General features: G+C 42.1%; 1 protein-coding gene across 4 annotated transcripts in view; it reads right to left on the bottom strand.

The window, feature by feature from the left end:
* VCL (vinculin) overlaps nt 1-14,600 on the bottom strand; it is a 106,394-nt gene that overhangs the window by 52,642 nt on the left and 39,152 nt on the right. For all 4 annotated transcript variants that reach the window (XM_054033460.1, XM_054033461.1, XM_054033462.1 and 1 more), the window contains exon 2: nt 9,270-9,340. In XM_054033460.1, the coding sequence (XP_053889435.1) occupies nt 9,270-9,340 (71 nt within the window). The remainder of the gene's footprint in view (nt 1-9,269; nt 9,341-14,600) is intronic.

Raw genomic sequence — 14,600 nt, 5'->3', positions numbered from 1 at the left:
CTAGGTCCAGCAAGGAAAGCGATTGAAAAGCAATAGTATATTTATAAGACAAGGAACATTAAGAGACTGTTAAAGAGGAAACTGAATGGTAACATGACAGAAATAAAGCTAGTACCAAAGTTTGTTTGCAACCAAAAAGCATTCAAGTGTACTAACAAAAAACTCTAAGATGTCCTGTCTTCTTTCTGCATCCGCACACAGAGGAAGAAAGCCTCCTTAGGGCTGTGAATGCAGAGGTGCCCAGGCAGCGTGCACTGTGAGAGCAGTGAGTAGGAGCCAACCACACAACTTCCCCACAGATCCCTTCTTCCTGTCTCCCGGGGGGCAGGGATCCTAGGGGGTCATGTTGAGGATGCACTTCACTCCCCCACAGCTGGCAGCAGCGAGGCTGGGGGATGTGTGTGCTTTTCCTCTAAAACCTACATTTTATGTCAAACTTCAAAACAGACAAAAATAAATAAAAATACAGCTAAATAAAATCCTCTTCACTGAACATCCCATTCCAGTTTGACAGCCCTGGACACTGATGTCCTAATTATCCTCAGAACAGGTGCGCATGGGCCTTTTCCTGCAAACGTGATTCAATCTAGAGGTGGAGAACCCAGTTCTCAGATTAGATGTCAGTTCAGTATAAAGCTGTCTCACATTGCCATCATTCTACTGAGACAGCCACGAAAGGAGCTAAGTATGCAGTTTATGTACTCAGGTGTTCCTTATGGGCACCTGAGCACCGTCAGTAGCACCATCAGAGTTAGGAAATGGTGGGTGGTAGCATTTTCCCACTGTGCAACACATTCTTAGAGCTAGAGTATTAACGGGGTGGAGGCAAGAGGGGGGACTGCTCGCCCCCCCTTGCGTCTGTGCACTGGAGTGTGGATACTAGAGCCCTAGGTTTGAGCACAGGTCAGAAAATCCTTAACCTAGGGTTAGCATCTACACTGCATTTTAATGCCCATGGTTCCCTGATACAGGTCAATTGACTTGAGTCCCACTAGCCCTAGATTAACATTGATGTGTAGACATACCTTCACATGCCTAATGGACACTGCTGGCCAAAAGAGTACAAACTGGAGTACATGACGTACACATGGACCAATGGTGGAATACACTTGGACAAGTACTTGAAGATCACAGATCCCTTCAGTGTTTGAAGCTCACAAAAGGAAGAGTCAGGACATCAAGATTACAAGACTTATCCGCCCCAGCTACCCACTTTTGGGGTCCTATAAAAAGCTTCAAACAAAGTATTGTTAAAGTGACCCACTCTAGCTTTTTGGGTAATCATTGCCGACCTAGTAACAGATACAATTTCAGATGCAGGACCTTCCTGGAGATACGACACCGATTATGTTACTCATGGGTTTTCCTCCATTTTCTGGCTTCCTCCCACAAGACAGTTAAGTACAGCGCAGGACATAGATTCTCCTTACACTGATCTTAGTGTTATCCATCAATTCGATCTTAAGCGATCCTTGAATAAAGTTCAGTCAAACATGAAACTCTTACTACACCAGTTCTGAGCTAAACCAAGATTTACTACAGAGAAACTGAATCATGATACCTAACTTTCTTCATGCTGACCAGAGTTCCTCCTAATAAGCATTTAGACACAGTGCTGAGAGCAGTGAAATCTTTGAAAATTGACTAATCCATCCTATATTCCTGACCCCACTAAGAAATAAAACATAATACTTTAAAAAGTTGTGTCAGAACAATACAAGACTTTCAGCCAGTGGTTCCCCTGAGTAGACTCAAATGGGCCTTATCACAAGATGTAGTCTACAATGAAACATCTGGTCAGCTCATCAGGGGCAGTATTGACAATTGAGTAAGAAAATCCATTAAGACTAACAAGAGTCAGAAAACAGGAATGATCTGGTCTCCACTATGTAAAATGTAGTTGTAGCTTTCAGTCCAACATACTTCACTAAAGTTAGTTTCCCACTGCTGGAAGCAGTTAAACTTTTTTCTTTTCAGCCACACTAAGAAAGGCATTAAACAGGTCACCTATCCACCCAAAACAAAATAATAGGCTCAAAACTGCTGGATTTGCACTATGGAATTTCATGGTCATTTGTATAAAAGTTCCAATGCAGGTAGGGCTGTATTTCCCATTTGTGAACAACTGATGTAAAAGTAAAACCTCTTTAAATCTTCATGTCTTAAAGATTCAGCATGTGAATGGAATGTCTTAGCTACAATGTAGTTTTCATTTAAAAACCATTTAGACGATTTAGAGGTGGATTTGTGTTTTAATTGTATAAAGCCCAGTTTAGTGAAATGTTCCACACCATTACCTCTCAAAATACTGCAACTTCAGAATATGTGCCTCTGCCTGCAGGACTGTGGTTTTTGTAAAAGAACAAAATAATTTATTGCCCAATTTAAAAAAATTAGTTTGAGTTGAAAGACATGCAAAAAAACACAATCACACCACTCAATTGCTTTTTTCCTCCAACCGGATCTATATGTCGTATGTTAAAAAAATTGAACAAAAGTTAACTGCTAGATTTGGATTCAACCAGAGAACACAAAGCTTTTAAGCTACAAAAACATTCAAATGTTAGGTTTCAGAGTAGCAGCCGTGTTAGTCTGCATCCACAAAAAGAACAGGAGTACTTGTGGCACCTTAGAGACTAACAAATTTATTAGAGCATAAGCTTTTGTGGATGCATCCGAAGTGGGCTATAGTCCACGAAAGCTTATGCTCTAATAAATTTGTTAGTCTCTAAGGTGCCACAAGTACTCCTGTTCTTTATTCAAATGTTATTGGCTAAAGACAACTCTCTCATATCTTATGGTCTTATTTTGTAAAAAGACAAATTGATATAGAGGATCCATAATTATCTAGACAAGATTAATTACTAGGCCAACAAAAGTTTCAGGTAGGTAGATTGTGGGTAGGTGTAAAGGACAAAAAAAATGTTTAGAAACTCATTTTTTTTTATGCTTAACGCTATATAAATAGTTAAGTAACGAACTAATTTACAACTTATGATTCAGTTTATTTTCTCCCACACAGTAAAATTATTGGGGGACTAGAGGGAAGACCGTAGGCTAAGATTTTGTCAACACCAATCCGGGTGGAGGAGAGGATCTATTTTTTACATCTAGTGTTTAGATTTCTTATTCTTTTCTGGAACATTTTGAGAGCAGTTTCCCCTCAACCTATATTAATGTCAGTTTATACATTCTGTAAAGCAAAAATACTAATCTGACACTTCTCTGCTAACATCAAGGCTATTTTTCGGAAGGGGGGGTTGGTTCATTTTAATATACAAAATGCATGCTAATGACAATAATTTGAAATGGAAAAGCCACTATACAGAAAATGGTAGCTCTAGAAATCTAACTGCCAGACTTGTCAGCTCACCTCTGCTGTAACACCAGGCAGCAACACCACATTTATAGACCAGATTAATTATATATAAATATATTTTGATACTCTTGTTTTAGACATGAGCAGAACGTTAGGATGACTTGTGATGTAATTGGATCCATGTGTGTCAAAATGTCTATTTTTTAAACACCAGAGCCAATCCTTAATTTTAAATGTCACACAAAAGCTCAGTTGCTAAAGATAAAGTTTAATTACTGCAGGTGTGCCGATATATCTTTCTCATGTTTTATTCTGTGATTTACTTCCCTTCTGGTACAATTATTTTATATTACATTTCATTACAGTCAATGACATTTGCATCATTCTGTTGGAATTACTGACATTAGAGCAGTGTCAAGCTTTTCCCATAATTAAAAAAGTGTTAAAAGGACTCTTGGCAATCAATTATCATTTCTTCAGAAACTAGTTTCCATAAGTGCACAGGGTACACTTGCAATTTATAGAAACAGTGACATTTACCACAAGGAACACAATGTAAAGTTGACCAACAGCAATTTAGTTAGTAGAGTGGAGGTTTTCCAACATATTGTCAAACTGCTGTCAAGTTAGTGATAAATTTAAAACAACATTCAAATATTTTAAATAGAATACCCCATACTGAACAGCTATTTAAACCTAAAATCAAGCAGGACACAAGCCTGAAAATTAAACTCCGTTTGTTGAATGCTAGATAACTCCTCAATGTTTCCAAAATGCTCTATAAAAGTGCTGCATGAAAGTACCTTCTGAATCCTTTCCAGGTTTGGTAGTATATGGAAAAAACACATATACAAACAATGGTTCAATGAAATTCTGTAGTCACTTGCGTGTTTGCTCAAATTTTCCAATTCATATTCTGTAACATGACCTCAAATAACCGATCAAACTTTATTTCCCACAGGCACCTTTTCTGAAGTGTTTTATTTGCAAGCTGCTCGTTATAGCAGCAAGAGTCAGTCTTAATATATCATTTTACAGCAGCTCTCATCCCAAAGGATCCCATGTGAAACTTAAATTACACCCAATGATCTCTTTATCCACCTCTGATATGGAATAGGGCAATTGATTGATAGTATGTAGAAACAAAACAATAGGTCAGGGCAGGAAGTTAACACTCAAGTTATTTTTGAAAATTTCATCCAAAATTATTTAGGCTGCTAAATCTCACTTTCAAAAGTATCTTGGAAGTTAGGAGCCTTTGAAAATTCTACCCTTTGTCCAAATGAAACTAATTATTTAAGTGCCATTCAGCTAGGACACAAGATTCAGAGACTCTTCTCTTGTCGTCATTAAAATTCCCATGGCACTCCTCATCATGACCTTTTTGGGTCTCACATAAAATATGGCACCTCCAACAAGACGGATCCGTTTAACATCATAAAAGGCATTCCTCAATACCAACTATAGTAGCACTGCCTACAACAGACTGAGCAGGAGATCTGCAAGGAGTATCTCTAGCTCAAGTATAGATCTGGCCTAACCAATCTGATAGGGTCACAGCGCAAGTTAGAGTGGCTACACATTTTCCACAAAAAAGCTCCAAGTTTCCTGAACTGAACTGAACGATTATCCCCTGGCACTATGATGAAGGGCTACAGCATAGAACCTTATGATAAATCATTAGGAGGAGAAGATATTCAGTAAGTGAAAGATACTGTATTTCAGATACTAAAATGTAGTTGCAGTAAACTCTTCACGACAAGGAGCATTTCTTCATTCCTGAAAGTATCTAACATACTTTCAACATTGTTTAAATGACAGTAACAATTTCTTGCAAGGTCTTAAATTTCTACAGTTTTTCCATTATCACACAAAAAAGTCAGGTCACTTTACTGATAAAAGCATTTTTGTTATTAACAAGAGAATAAAATGTAAGAGCCCTCTCTGCTGCAAATTCTGGAGCACAACAGTAGTAAAAACTAATCATTTTTCAGTATACGGTTCCAATATAAGTAATTAAGGAACAGTTATTTAACTACATAGGTATTTATGTGAAACACTATCCTCTATTTTACTACCATTAGTAAGTGTGCCAAAGCAAAGCTAGCCATGTGAAAAGATATTAAAATAGTTCATAACCCATCCACATGGATATCATTTGTGGTAGCTAGTTTGTAACTCAAGAAAAATAACTAGGGCTGTCAAGCGATTAAATAAATGGTATTCTAATATTGTTTAACAGTGCGATTAAAACTGCGATTAAGCGTGTTTAATTTTTTAAAATAATTTGGGGGTTTTCTATATTTTCAAATATAGGATCAGGGCTGGGGGCTCTGGCCTGCTCCAGCCCCCCTGCCGCCAATGCCTCCTGCCCCACCCACAGGTATGTTATTAATACCTAAAAAAAAAAAAAAGCATTAATTTTGCTTTCAGTTAATTACAGGCATTAACTGCAATTAATTGACAGCCCTAAAAATAACCCAAATTACATAACTGATATATTTGTACTTATTATACTGCATACCAGTGCTTATAAAAAATGGTGGTTCTATGGAAGTCTGCATATTTATAATGACAATTTTTATGTTCAGACATTAAATTCTTTAGATTCTGTAAAGAATCAGGAACAACACAATTGTAGTGGAATAATTAACTCTCTGGAGGTCTTAGGTATCACACCAATATTCAACGTCAGACATGTATATCAGTTAAGCATGCACTCCTGTTACCAAGGTTTTACTTTTGGCCTTGCAACAGAATAAGGTCTATAATAAAAGCTGTGAATATACTTTTAGCCACTGTTATGATCTAATCAAATTAACAAATGCCCAAAAGAACTTGTGAGACCCACACTGTCTCTTAAAGAAATGTGATTTAATGGTGCCTATTTAACCAGCAAAAGTAAACTCTGTATTCTAGACTTCAGCATAGTTAGTTACTAACTTTTGTGGGCAGTACATGTTATTTTCTTACAAGCAAAAGATAAGGGAATACAATACAGTTGAGATAGCACAAGTTAAGTTACAGTAGGTATACATCATTATGAAGATTATATGTTTTTGTTATTTTAAAAATCACAATCATTTTGCTCATTTTTCCCTAAACACTTCAGATATTTAAGATACAGGCAATAACCAGTTTCATTTCTTTTAACTTTTATTCTAACGAACCACACTTCTGTGGACTAAACTTGTTTTTGAAACCATAGTGATTAAATACATTTATTGGCTTCAGTTACAAATACCTATTCAGTATTACTTTAACATCAGCAAATTTGTTTTCAAAATGAGCCATGTTGGTCACTATAATCATGACCAAAGTTAACTGACAACACAACAATTTTTGAAGAAAGCTACAGATATAGAATGTGTTTTGTACAAAACGAAGTTGTGTTATCGTTTCTCTGTCAGTAGACCACGTAAAAGAAGAAAATCTAAAAGTTTTTCACCTACTTTGCAAGCAAATTTTAAGACAAGGGAACAAGATTATTCACCCTGTACTGCTTTATTTTGTGCTCCCAATTAGAAAAAAAGTGACCATCTTCTATTTTACGTATGTATTGATGTTACTTCCATTTCCTCCCCCAGCTTGGCAGCCCCTCAAAAATGTCAAAACAGCAAAACGCAGAGGACATATCAAAATCATTAAAATACACTGAAGAAAGGATTTGGCCAGAAAGTTGTACTGTAATCATTACTTTATAAAAAATTATATTTTAGCACCAACCAAATATTGTTCTGGCAAAATACATAAAATAATCTCTCCAACCACCACCTCTCGGAGTAAGTTAAGATTACTTATGTGGGCAGGGGTCCATTAATTATGCAGCTTTATTCAGTGCACTGACAGCTTAGGCCCCTTTCGCAAATATACAGATTTTTTTATGTCCATTTAAAAAGACTTGGGTAAGTCCGATACCTGATTTGAATCAATTTTTTACTTCTGTTCCCAGCTGGAATAATCATCATCTACATGAACAAACATTTCAGAGATAAAATATAAAAGCCCAATCTTGTACAAGTACACTGTTTTGCTAACTGTTTTGATATTTGGCAAAATACTTATTTTTAAAAATGAATTTGTTCAGGGTTGACTGCTTAGATATCCTTCATAAAACTTCCAACACAATTCCGCTTCAGTCTAATATACTGACTTAATGACGGATACTTAAATGTTTCCACAAAGCAGTGCTGGCTCACTAAATTCCAGTAAAGTTATTAATTTCTTCCATCTGCTTCTCCCATCCTCCTCCTAAATAAAGAGCATCAACTAAACCATGGCTTCACTTTATTATGTATACATCTTGGACAGCAAAAGGCAACAAAATAAACCATTTTGCATAACTCTAAAGGAGCAGCAATATAAAAAAATTGCTGTCTCCAAAAGAATAAACATAGCCCTGCCATGCATGTAAATCTTCACAAAGTTTATCTTAGAAAATTATTCAAAAATGTTTCTCTTTGAGAACCATTCTGTTTCTCCCCTTCCTCCCCCCACTCACAGTACTCATTTGTTTAGTATTTGGTTCAGTAGTTTCCGGTTCTTGAGCAGTGTGCGCGTGCGCGTGTGTGCGTGCGCGCGTGTCTCTCTCTCTCAAGAGAGCATTAGGATATTCAGTGACTTAGCATGTGCCAGCAGAAATTACTAATAAAGAAAACACTGAATTCACAGGGGGTGGCTGGGTAAGGGATGTTTTTTCAATGAGAGTTTGTCATTTGACATGACAGGTGTGGCAGTTTAATGACCGCTAAAAAGTGAGGTTTCATTTTTAAGACTCAAGGCCACAGAGGAGAAAATCATTTGTCTTCAGTACTGAGCCATGAACTTAATTAGAAGTGCCAGTCCGTTAGTTTTTAGGTGTCTTAAAAAATATTTCCAAGTCGTGTTATGCAGCAACTGGCTATACAGTCACTGACTTACTCCTCCTCCAGCCAAAAGAATGGAAAACACTTATGGGGAGAACAGCACTAAATGTTAGAAAAAGCCCTTTAGCACAGCTTAATATGGGATGCATGGAGAAATACCGTGTACCCTCCATCAGAGTCCCTCCAGAGGGAAAGAAAGGTACCATGGGGTGGGGGGGGAGGGAAAGGGGGAAGCTACCCATACAAGCAAAGGCTGGCAAAGTAGCTACCTCTGGCAGAGATTTGGCATCTGGCTACTCCTGTTAGCAAAAGCCTACAATCTTTCTGTCTAAGGGCAGGCCGACAGTACAGCCAGGATCTATTCTACACTCTGAGATCAATCGATCTAGTGGTCGATTTAGCAGGTCTAGTGAAGACCCACCAAATCGACAGCAGATTGCTCTCCAGTTGACCCCTGTACTCTACCCCGGACAAGAAGAATAACGTAAGTCGACTGGAGAGTGTAGACCCCGCAGTAACTTGATCTAAGGTATGTCCAATCCAGCTACCTTATTTACGTAGCTGGAGTTGCATAACGTAGGTTGACTTACCACAGTAGTGTAAACATAGCCCAAGCAAGTAAATGAGACCAGGGAAGTAAAAGGCATATTAAAATAAAGGCCATTAAAAATAAAATTCCCCTCCCCCTCACTGTAAAGAAACATTTACTTCTAGATCAGGGGTAGGCAACCTATGGCATGCGTGCCAAAGGCGGCACACGAGCTGATTTTCAGTGGCACTCACACACCCAGGTCCTGCCCACCGGTCCAGGGGCTCTGCATTTTAATTTAATTTTAAATAAAGCTTCTTAAACATTTTAAAAACCTTATTTACTTTACATACAACAATAGTTTAGTTATATATATTATAGACTTCTAGAAAGAGACATTCTAAAAACGTTAAAATGTATTACTGGCACGTGAACCCTTACATCAGAGTTAATAAATGAAGACTCGGCACGCCACTTCTGAAAGATTGACGACCCCTGTTCTAGATGTAGGTTCCTGTACCTATGGCAGACATTTTGAATATGTTGATAAACTTACTTGATAAAGGCTGGTGGCATGTCCCTTTTCAAAATCTGGTCTTCGGTTGTCTGCACTGTTTCTTTTCCAACCTGTATGAAAAATACAAGAGTCATATTTAACCCCTCAGCTTTGGAGTTTCAGTTTAATGCTTACATCAATCAGACCATATACCAACAAAAGGAACTAGTAACTGACAAGCCCTTTTATTAGTTTTGGTAATGTTTGTATAGAGTTTTGAATATGTAAAGCATTATATAGGTGCTAAGTAGTAGAATTTTTAAAGTTCACTCTTTTTGGAAAGCATTAAATTCATGAACAATAAACTGCTTGTTAATCACCGTACAAGTTTTGTGGAGTGCAGTATGGTAATGTTCCCCATACAGATCTGGTCAAATTAATAATACCAATAAAAACGTTGCTTTCCAATATTGCTACAGTCAAGTTTTGAGGAAACAATTCTCGCTACTGCTGAAAGACAATTTTTTTTTTTTTTTAAACAGGTAATATGCATTTCGAGAACACCAACTGCAGCACTGAGCCATAAAAATAAAGTATCTAATCATTTTTATAATGCAAATTACATGAGTTGAACATTTAGTCTTATAGCAATCTTATTTATGCGTTTGTGGGATTACACTTGTGTGACCATGAGTATATGCTAAATGAGAGCACTTTTTTAAAGTGCATATTAATAGCCAAATAAAACTGGTCACTGCATCTTTAGTGTAAGTACACCAACATTACCTTGGTGCTACTCACGTTATCGTGTATTACGAATAAATGCATTTTATGTCCTGTGTAACATCTCTACTAAATCTAGAGTTACCATCCGTTTGTATTTCCCCGGAATGTCTGGCTTTTGTGTCTTTAAATAGCCATCTGGGAGGAATTGGTAACAAGGTTAAAAGGTCCGGGATTTTTCCCCCTTTCCTCCCTCCCTCCCTTCCATGCAGAGTGCAGCGTGGTGATTGGGCGGCTGGGCCTGATTGAGCCGCTCTCATTGGCCTCCAGCAGCCAGAGCCCCTCCCCTGCTCCCCCCCCTGCTGCCTGCAGCCTGGCAGTGTGTTTTGCCTACACGTGGAGCCAGCATCTGACCGGCATGGGCATAGTAAGGGGAGTCCCAGGGGGCAGTCAGGGAGCAGGGGGAGGGTTGGATAGGCCTGTCTGGGGTGGGGGTGTGAATGAGGGGGGCGACAGGTTATATTCTTTTGTGGTGCCCGAGCTCCAGCAATATCCAGGGCCGGGGGCCTGGCTCCAGCAATATTTGGCGCTGGGTCTCTCCCCCGGCCCTGCCTGGAGCGGGCCCCGGCCTCCACCTGCCACCTCCCCTCCACGCGTCCTCCCCCCACGGGTCCCCCCGCCCCTGTCCCTGACCGAAAGAAAGCAGCGCACCCCTCTTCCCTGCCTGCTTGTGCACATTCCTACCCTGCTCCAGGCAGCAACTGCTGTCTGCTGCCCCAGGGTCCTAGTGCCCCCAAGCCCCTAATGGTAAGGCAGGCTGCCCTTACCCTACCCTTCCACCCTAGCCCTGAGCCTCTCCAATGCAACAAACCCCTCATCCCCCTGCACCCTTATCCTCTGCCCCAGCCCTGAGCCCCCACCTGCATCATGAACCCCTCATCCTCAGACCCAGAGCCCTCACCCCTGCACCCTCTCCTATCCCCAAACTCTGTCCCAAACTCCCTCCCCCTTCCCACACACCCCTCCTGCCCTCAAACTCCCTCCCAAAGCCTGAACCCCCTCCCTTTGCACAGCCTCCCACTCCCAAACTCCATCCTAGAGCCTGCACCCCTCACCCCCTCCTGCACACCCACCCCCTGCCCCAGCCCAGAGCCTGCACCCAGCACCCAAACTCTATCCCAGAGCCTGCACCCTGCACCCCTCCTGCACCGTAATCCCTAGCCCAGGACCTGCACCCCAGACCTCCTCCCCTCACCCAACCCCCCCTCCCAGAGCCTCAGGCAGGTTGGGGGAGCGGGTTCTGAGCACCATTAAAATTTCTACAAACCTGCCACCCATGGGGGCAGTCAGGGTGGGGGGTTCTCAGGAGGGGGCAGTCAGGGAACAAGAAGAGGGGGGGTTGGGGGTTCTGAGGAGGGAAGTCAGGGGGTGGGAAGTGGGAGGGAGTGGATGGGATGGGGTGGAGGCAGGGCTAGGGTGGGGCTTCCCCCCCCCCCCAGTGTCCTCTTTTTTGATTATGGAAATATGGTAACCCTACTAAATCTCAATGCAGAAACATAGAAGAAGCTAGTTTGTATCTTCTTCCTACAGAAATTGTTAGAAAAAAATCATCATTACACAATTATGTAAGAAAAGAGAAGGAACTTTATATCCCCAATAAGCTTTGCAGGCTTACCAATAAAATGTGAATCAGAAAGGCAGCTCCAAGGTAAAAAAACAAACAAAACAAATCCCTCTTCTACCCTTCAACCTGACTTGCCTATTAGAAAATGTAATTAACTACAGGAAGTACACACACACACACACACACAAAATAGACTATCCTCAGGCAAAGTAATGGTGCACAAGTTTCCTCTTATAGTTAATAATGATGGGACTAAACGAAGATCGGGGTAACAACATTCACTGTTTTCATACACAATAGCTCTTGTGTTACACAAGTCTTTCAAATCAGCAGCTGGTTCTCTGTGGTCTATGAGATCATAAACTTGACAGAGTCTTTCCAGTTGCATTGTTCACTGTATTTTCCAGATGAATAAACCATTCAGCAAGGCCCGGAGAAGCAGAAGATCTTTAACCCAGACACTAATTTATATTAAGTGCTTTCAGGGTGCCTGAGCTACAGACAAGACAACATTGTATCCTAATTTTTACTGTAACAAGTATGTTTTAACATACAACCATTAAACTGAAGAGGTTTGCCCGAGTTACACTCCCAGACCAGAGAGATGTTAAAGCTGTCGCATTTTATTAAATCTTTTGTCAGAATCCGTAAGACACACACAGACTTGCATAAGCCTCAATGCTTGAGTGTCTTCCAGGAGTACAAGCTACACCCTGCTCATCAGCACTGTCCCTCTTTGACCTCTTCAGTACAGTTCTAAACTTTACAGGGACAAGACATAGGAAAATATAGGCCTGACATTTTCTAGTTCTTACACCAAAAAACAGTCCACGTTTACTAGAGTTACCATACGTCCGGTTTTTCCACGGACATGTCCGGCTTTTCGGCAATCAACCCCCCGTCCGGGGGGAATTGCCAAAAAGCCGAACATGTCCGGGAAAAATACCGGCCGGGCACTTCCTCTCCCGCGGCTGCTCTACTCCTCCCCTGAATCAGACTTCGGCTCTGTTTAAGAGCCAAGCTGCCCAAGCCAGCACTACCGGCTTCGGGCAGCCCCCGTGCCTCCGGACCCCAAGCCGCCGGCCAGGCACTTCCCTTCCCGGGCTCCAGCTGCTCTGCTCCGGCGGCGCAGGGTCCGGAGGCAAGGGGGCTGCCCGAAGCCGGTACCGCTGGCTCGGGCAGCTTGGCTCTTAAACAGAGCCGAAGAGTCAGGGGAGGAGCAGAGCAGCTGGAACCCGGGAGGGGAAGCGCCGGCCGGGGGCGCAGGGTCTGGAGGTTGCCCAGCAAACCGTGAGGCCGGTAGCGCTCGGGCAGCCCTTTTCGCGTGGCTGGGAGGGAGGAGGGGGAGTTAGGGCGGGGACTTTGGGGAAGGGGTGGGGAAAGGGGCGGGGCCAGGGCCCATGGAGTGTCCTCTTTTTTTATTTTTTAAATATGGTAACCCTAACGTTTACCACTAACATACATATGCATCCAAAGAAGTGGGCTGTAGTCCACGAAAGCTTATGCTCTAATAAATTTGTTAGTCTCTAAGGTGCCACAAGTACTCCTGTTCTTTTTGCGGATACAGACTAACACGGCTGCTACTCTGAAACCTAACTTAGGAGTGTGTTATACTTGCAAGGTACAGGGGTCATTTCTGCCTTTGGATACACCACAGAAACTCCCATTCAAGTCCATTAGAGCTGTGTGAATATATGAGAAAAGAATATCCAGACTTCACGTGGAGGTAGTTCTCAATCTCTTTTTTGCATATATGCAGACTATAACAAGGCAAAATAAATTATAAAATTCTGTGTCTTTTGCAAAGTTGGTATAATAGAGCTGGGTAGTCGTCTCTTTACCCATCTCATGAAAATTTGAGATTTTGAAAATTTTTCCCAACACTAGCTGGGATGAGAAAAGTAGAAATCTCAAAAAATTTTCAAACCAAAAACTTGGAGAGAAAAAAAAAAAAAGTCTGTTTGGGTCAACAGAAATAGATATTTTAAAATATTTCAGTTTTATTTTGGCTTTTTTTAAAATGGTTCTTCTACTGTTATTTTGAATGAGAAAACTAGAATTTTTTAATAGAAAATTTCAAAAAAATTTCAAGTGAAGAAATTTGTTGAAATCAGCGCATTCCTACAAACTGTTTTGATGAATAAGCATTTTCCTGACAAAAAATGGTGTCCAAAAAATTCCCAAACAGCTCTACTGTATAACTTAGAGCAGGGGTGGGCAAACTTTTTGGCCCAAGGGCCACACCTGGGAATAGAAATTGTATGGCAGGCCATGAATTGTCAGAAAATTGGGGTTGGGGTACGGGGGGGGTAAGGCCTCTAGTTAGGGGTGCGGGCTCTGGCGTGGGGCCAGAAATGAGGACTTCAGAACGGGGGGGGGGGTTCTGAGCTGGGGAAGTGGGGGGGCGAGGGCTCTGGCTGGGCTGTGGGCTCTGGGGTAGGGCTGGGGATGAGGAGTTTGTGGTGTAGGAGGGTGCTCTGGGCTAGGATCGAGTGATTCAGAGGGCAGGAGGGAGATCAGGGCTGGGGCAGGGGGTTGGGGCGTGGGGAAGAGACTCAGAGGTGCAGGCTCCAGGCAGCGCTTACCTCAAGGGGCTCCTGGAAGCAGTGGCATGTCCCTTCTACAACTCCTACGCAGAGGCGCAGCCATACGTCTCTGCACACTGCCCAGTCAGCAGGCACCACCCCTGCTGCTCCCATTGGAGCGCCAGAGGGGGGCTATGCCATGGCTTCCAGGAGCAGCATGAAGCAGCCCTACACCCTGCGCCCCGGCTGAAGCGGGGTTATGCCGCGGCTTCCAGGAGACACATGGAGTGGCCCCCAACCTGGTGCACCGCTTAGAGCACTGGAGGGGGGCCATGCTGTGGTTTCAGGGAGCCACATGGAGCAGACCCTAACCCTGCTCCCTGGCTGGAGCGCCAGAGGGGGGGCCATGCTGCGGCTTCCAGCAGCCACATGGTGTGGCCCCCAACCCTGCTCCTCGGCTGGAGTGCTGGAGCGGGGAATCCCCAGACCCTGCTCCCCAGAGGGAGCTCAAAGCAGTCT

This window comes from Malaclemys terrapin, chromosome 7 (genome assembly GCF_027887155.1).
Source record: "Malaclemys terrapin pileata isolate rMalTer1 chromosome 7, rMalTer1.hap1, whole genome shotgun sequence".
NCBI lineage: Eukaryota > Metazoa > Chordata > Testudines > Emydidae > Malaclemys > Malaclemys terrapin.
Note: the sequence above shows the minus strand (reverse complement) of the source record. Positions and strands in the feature narration are given on the sequence as shown.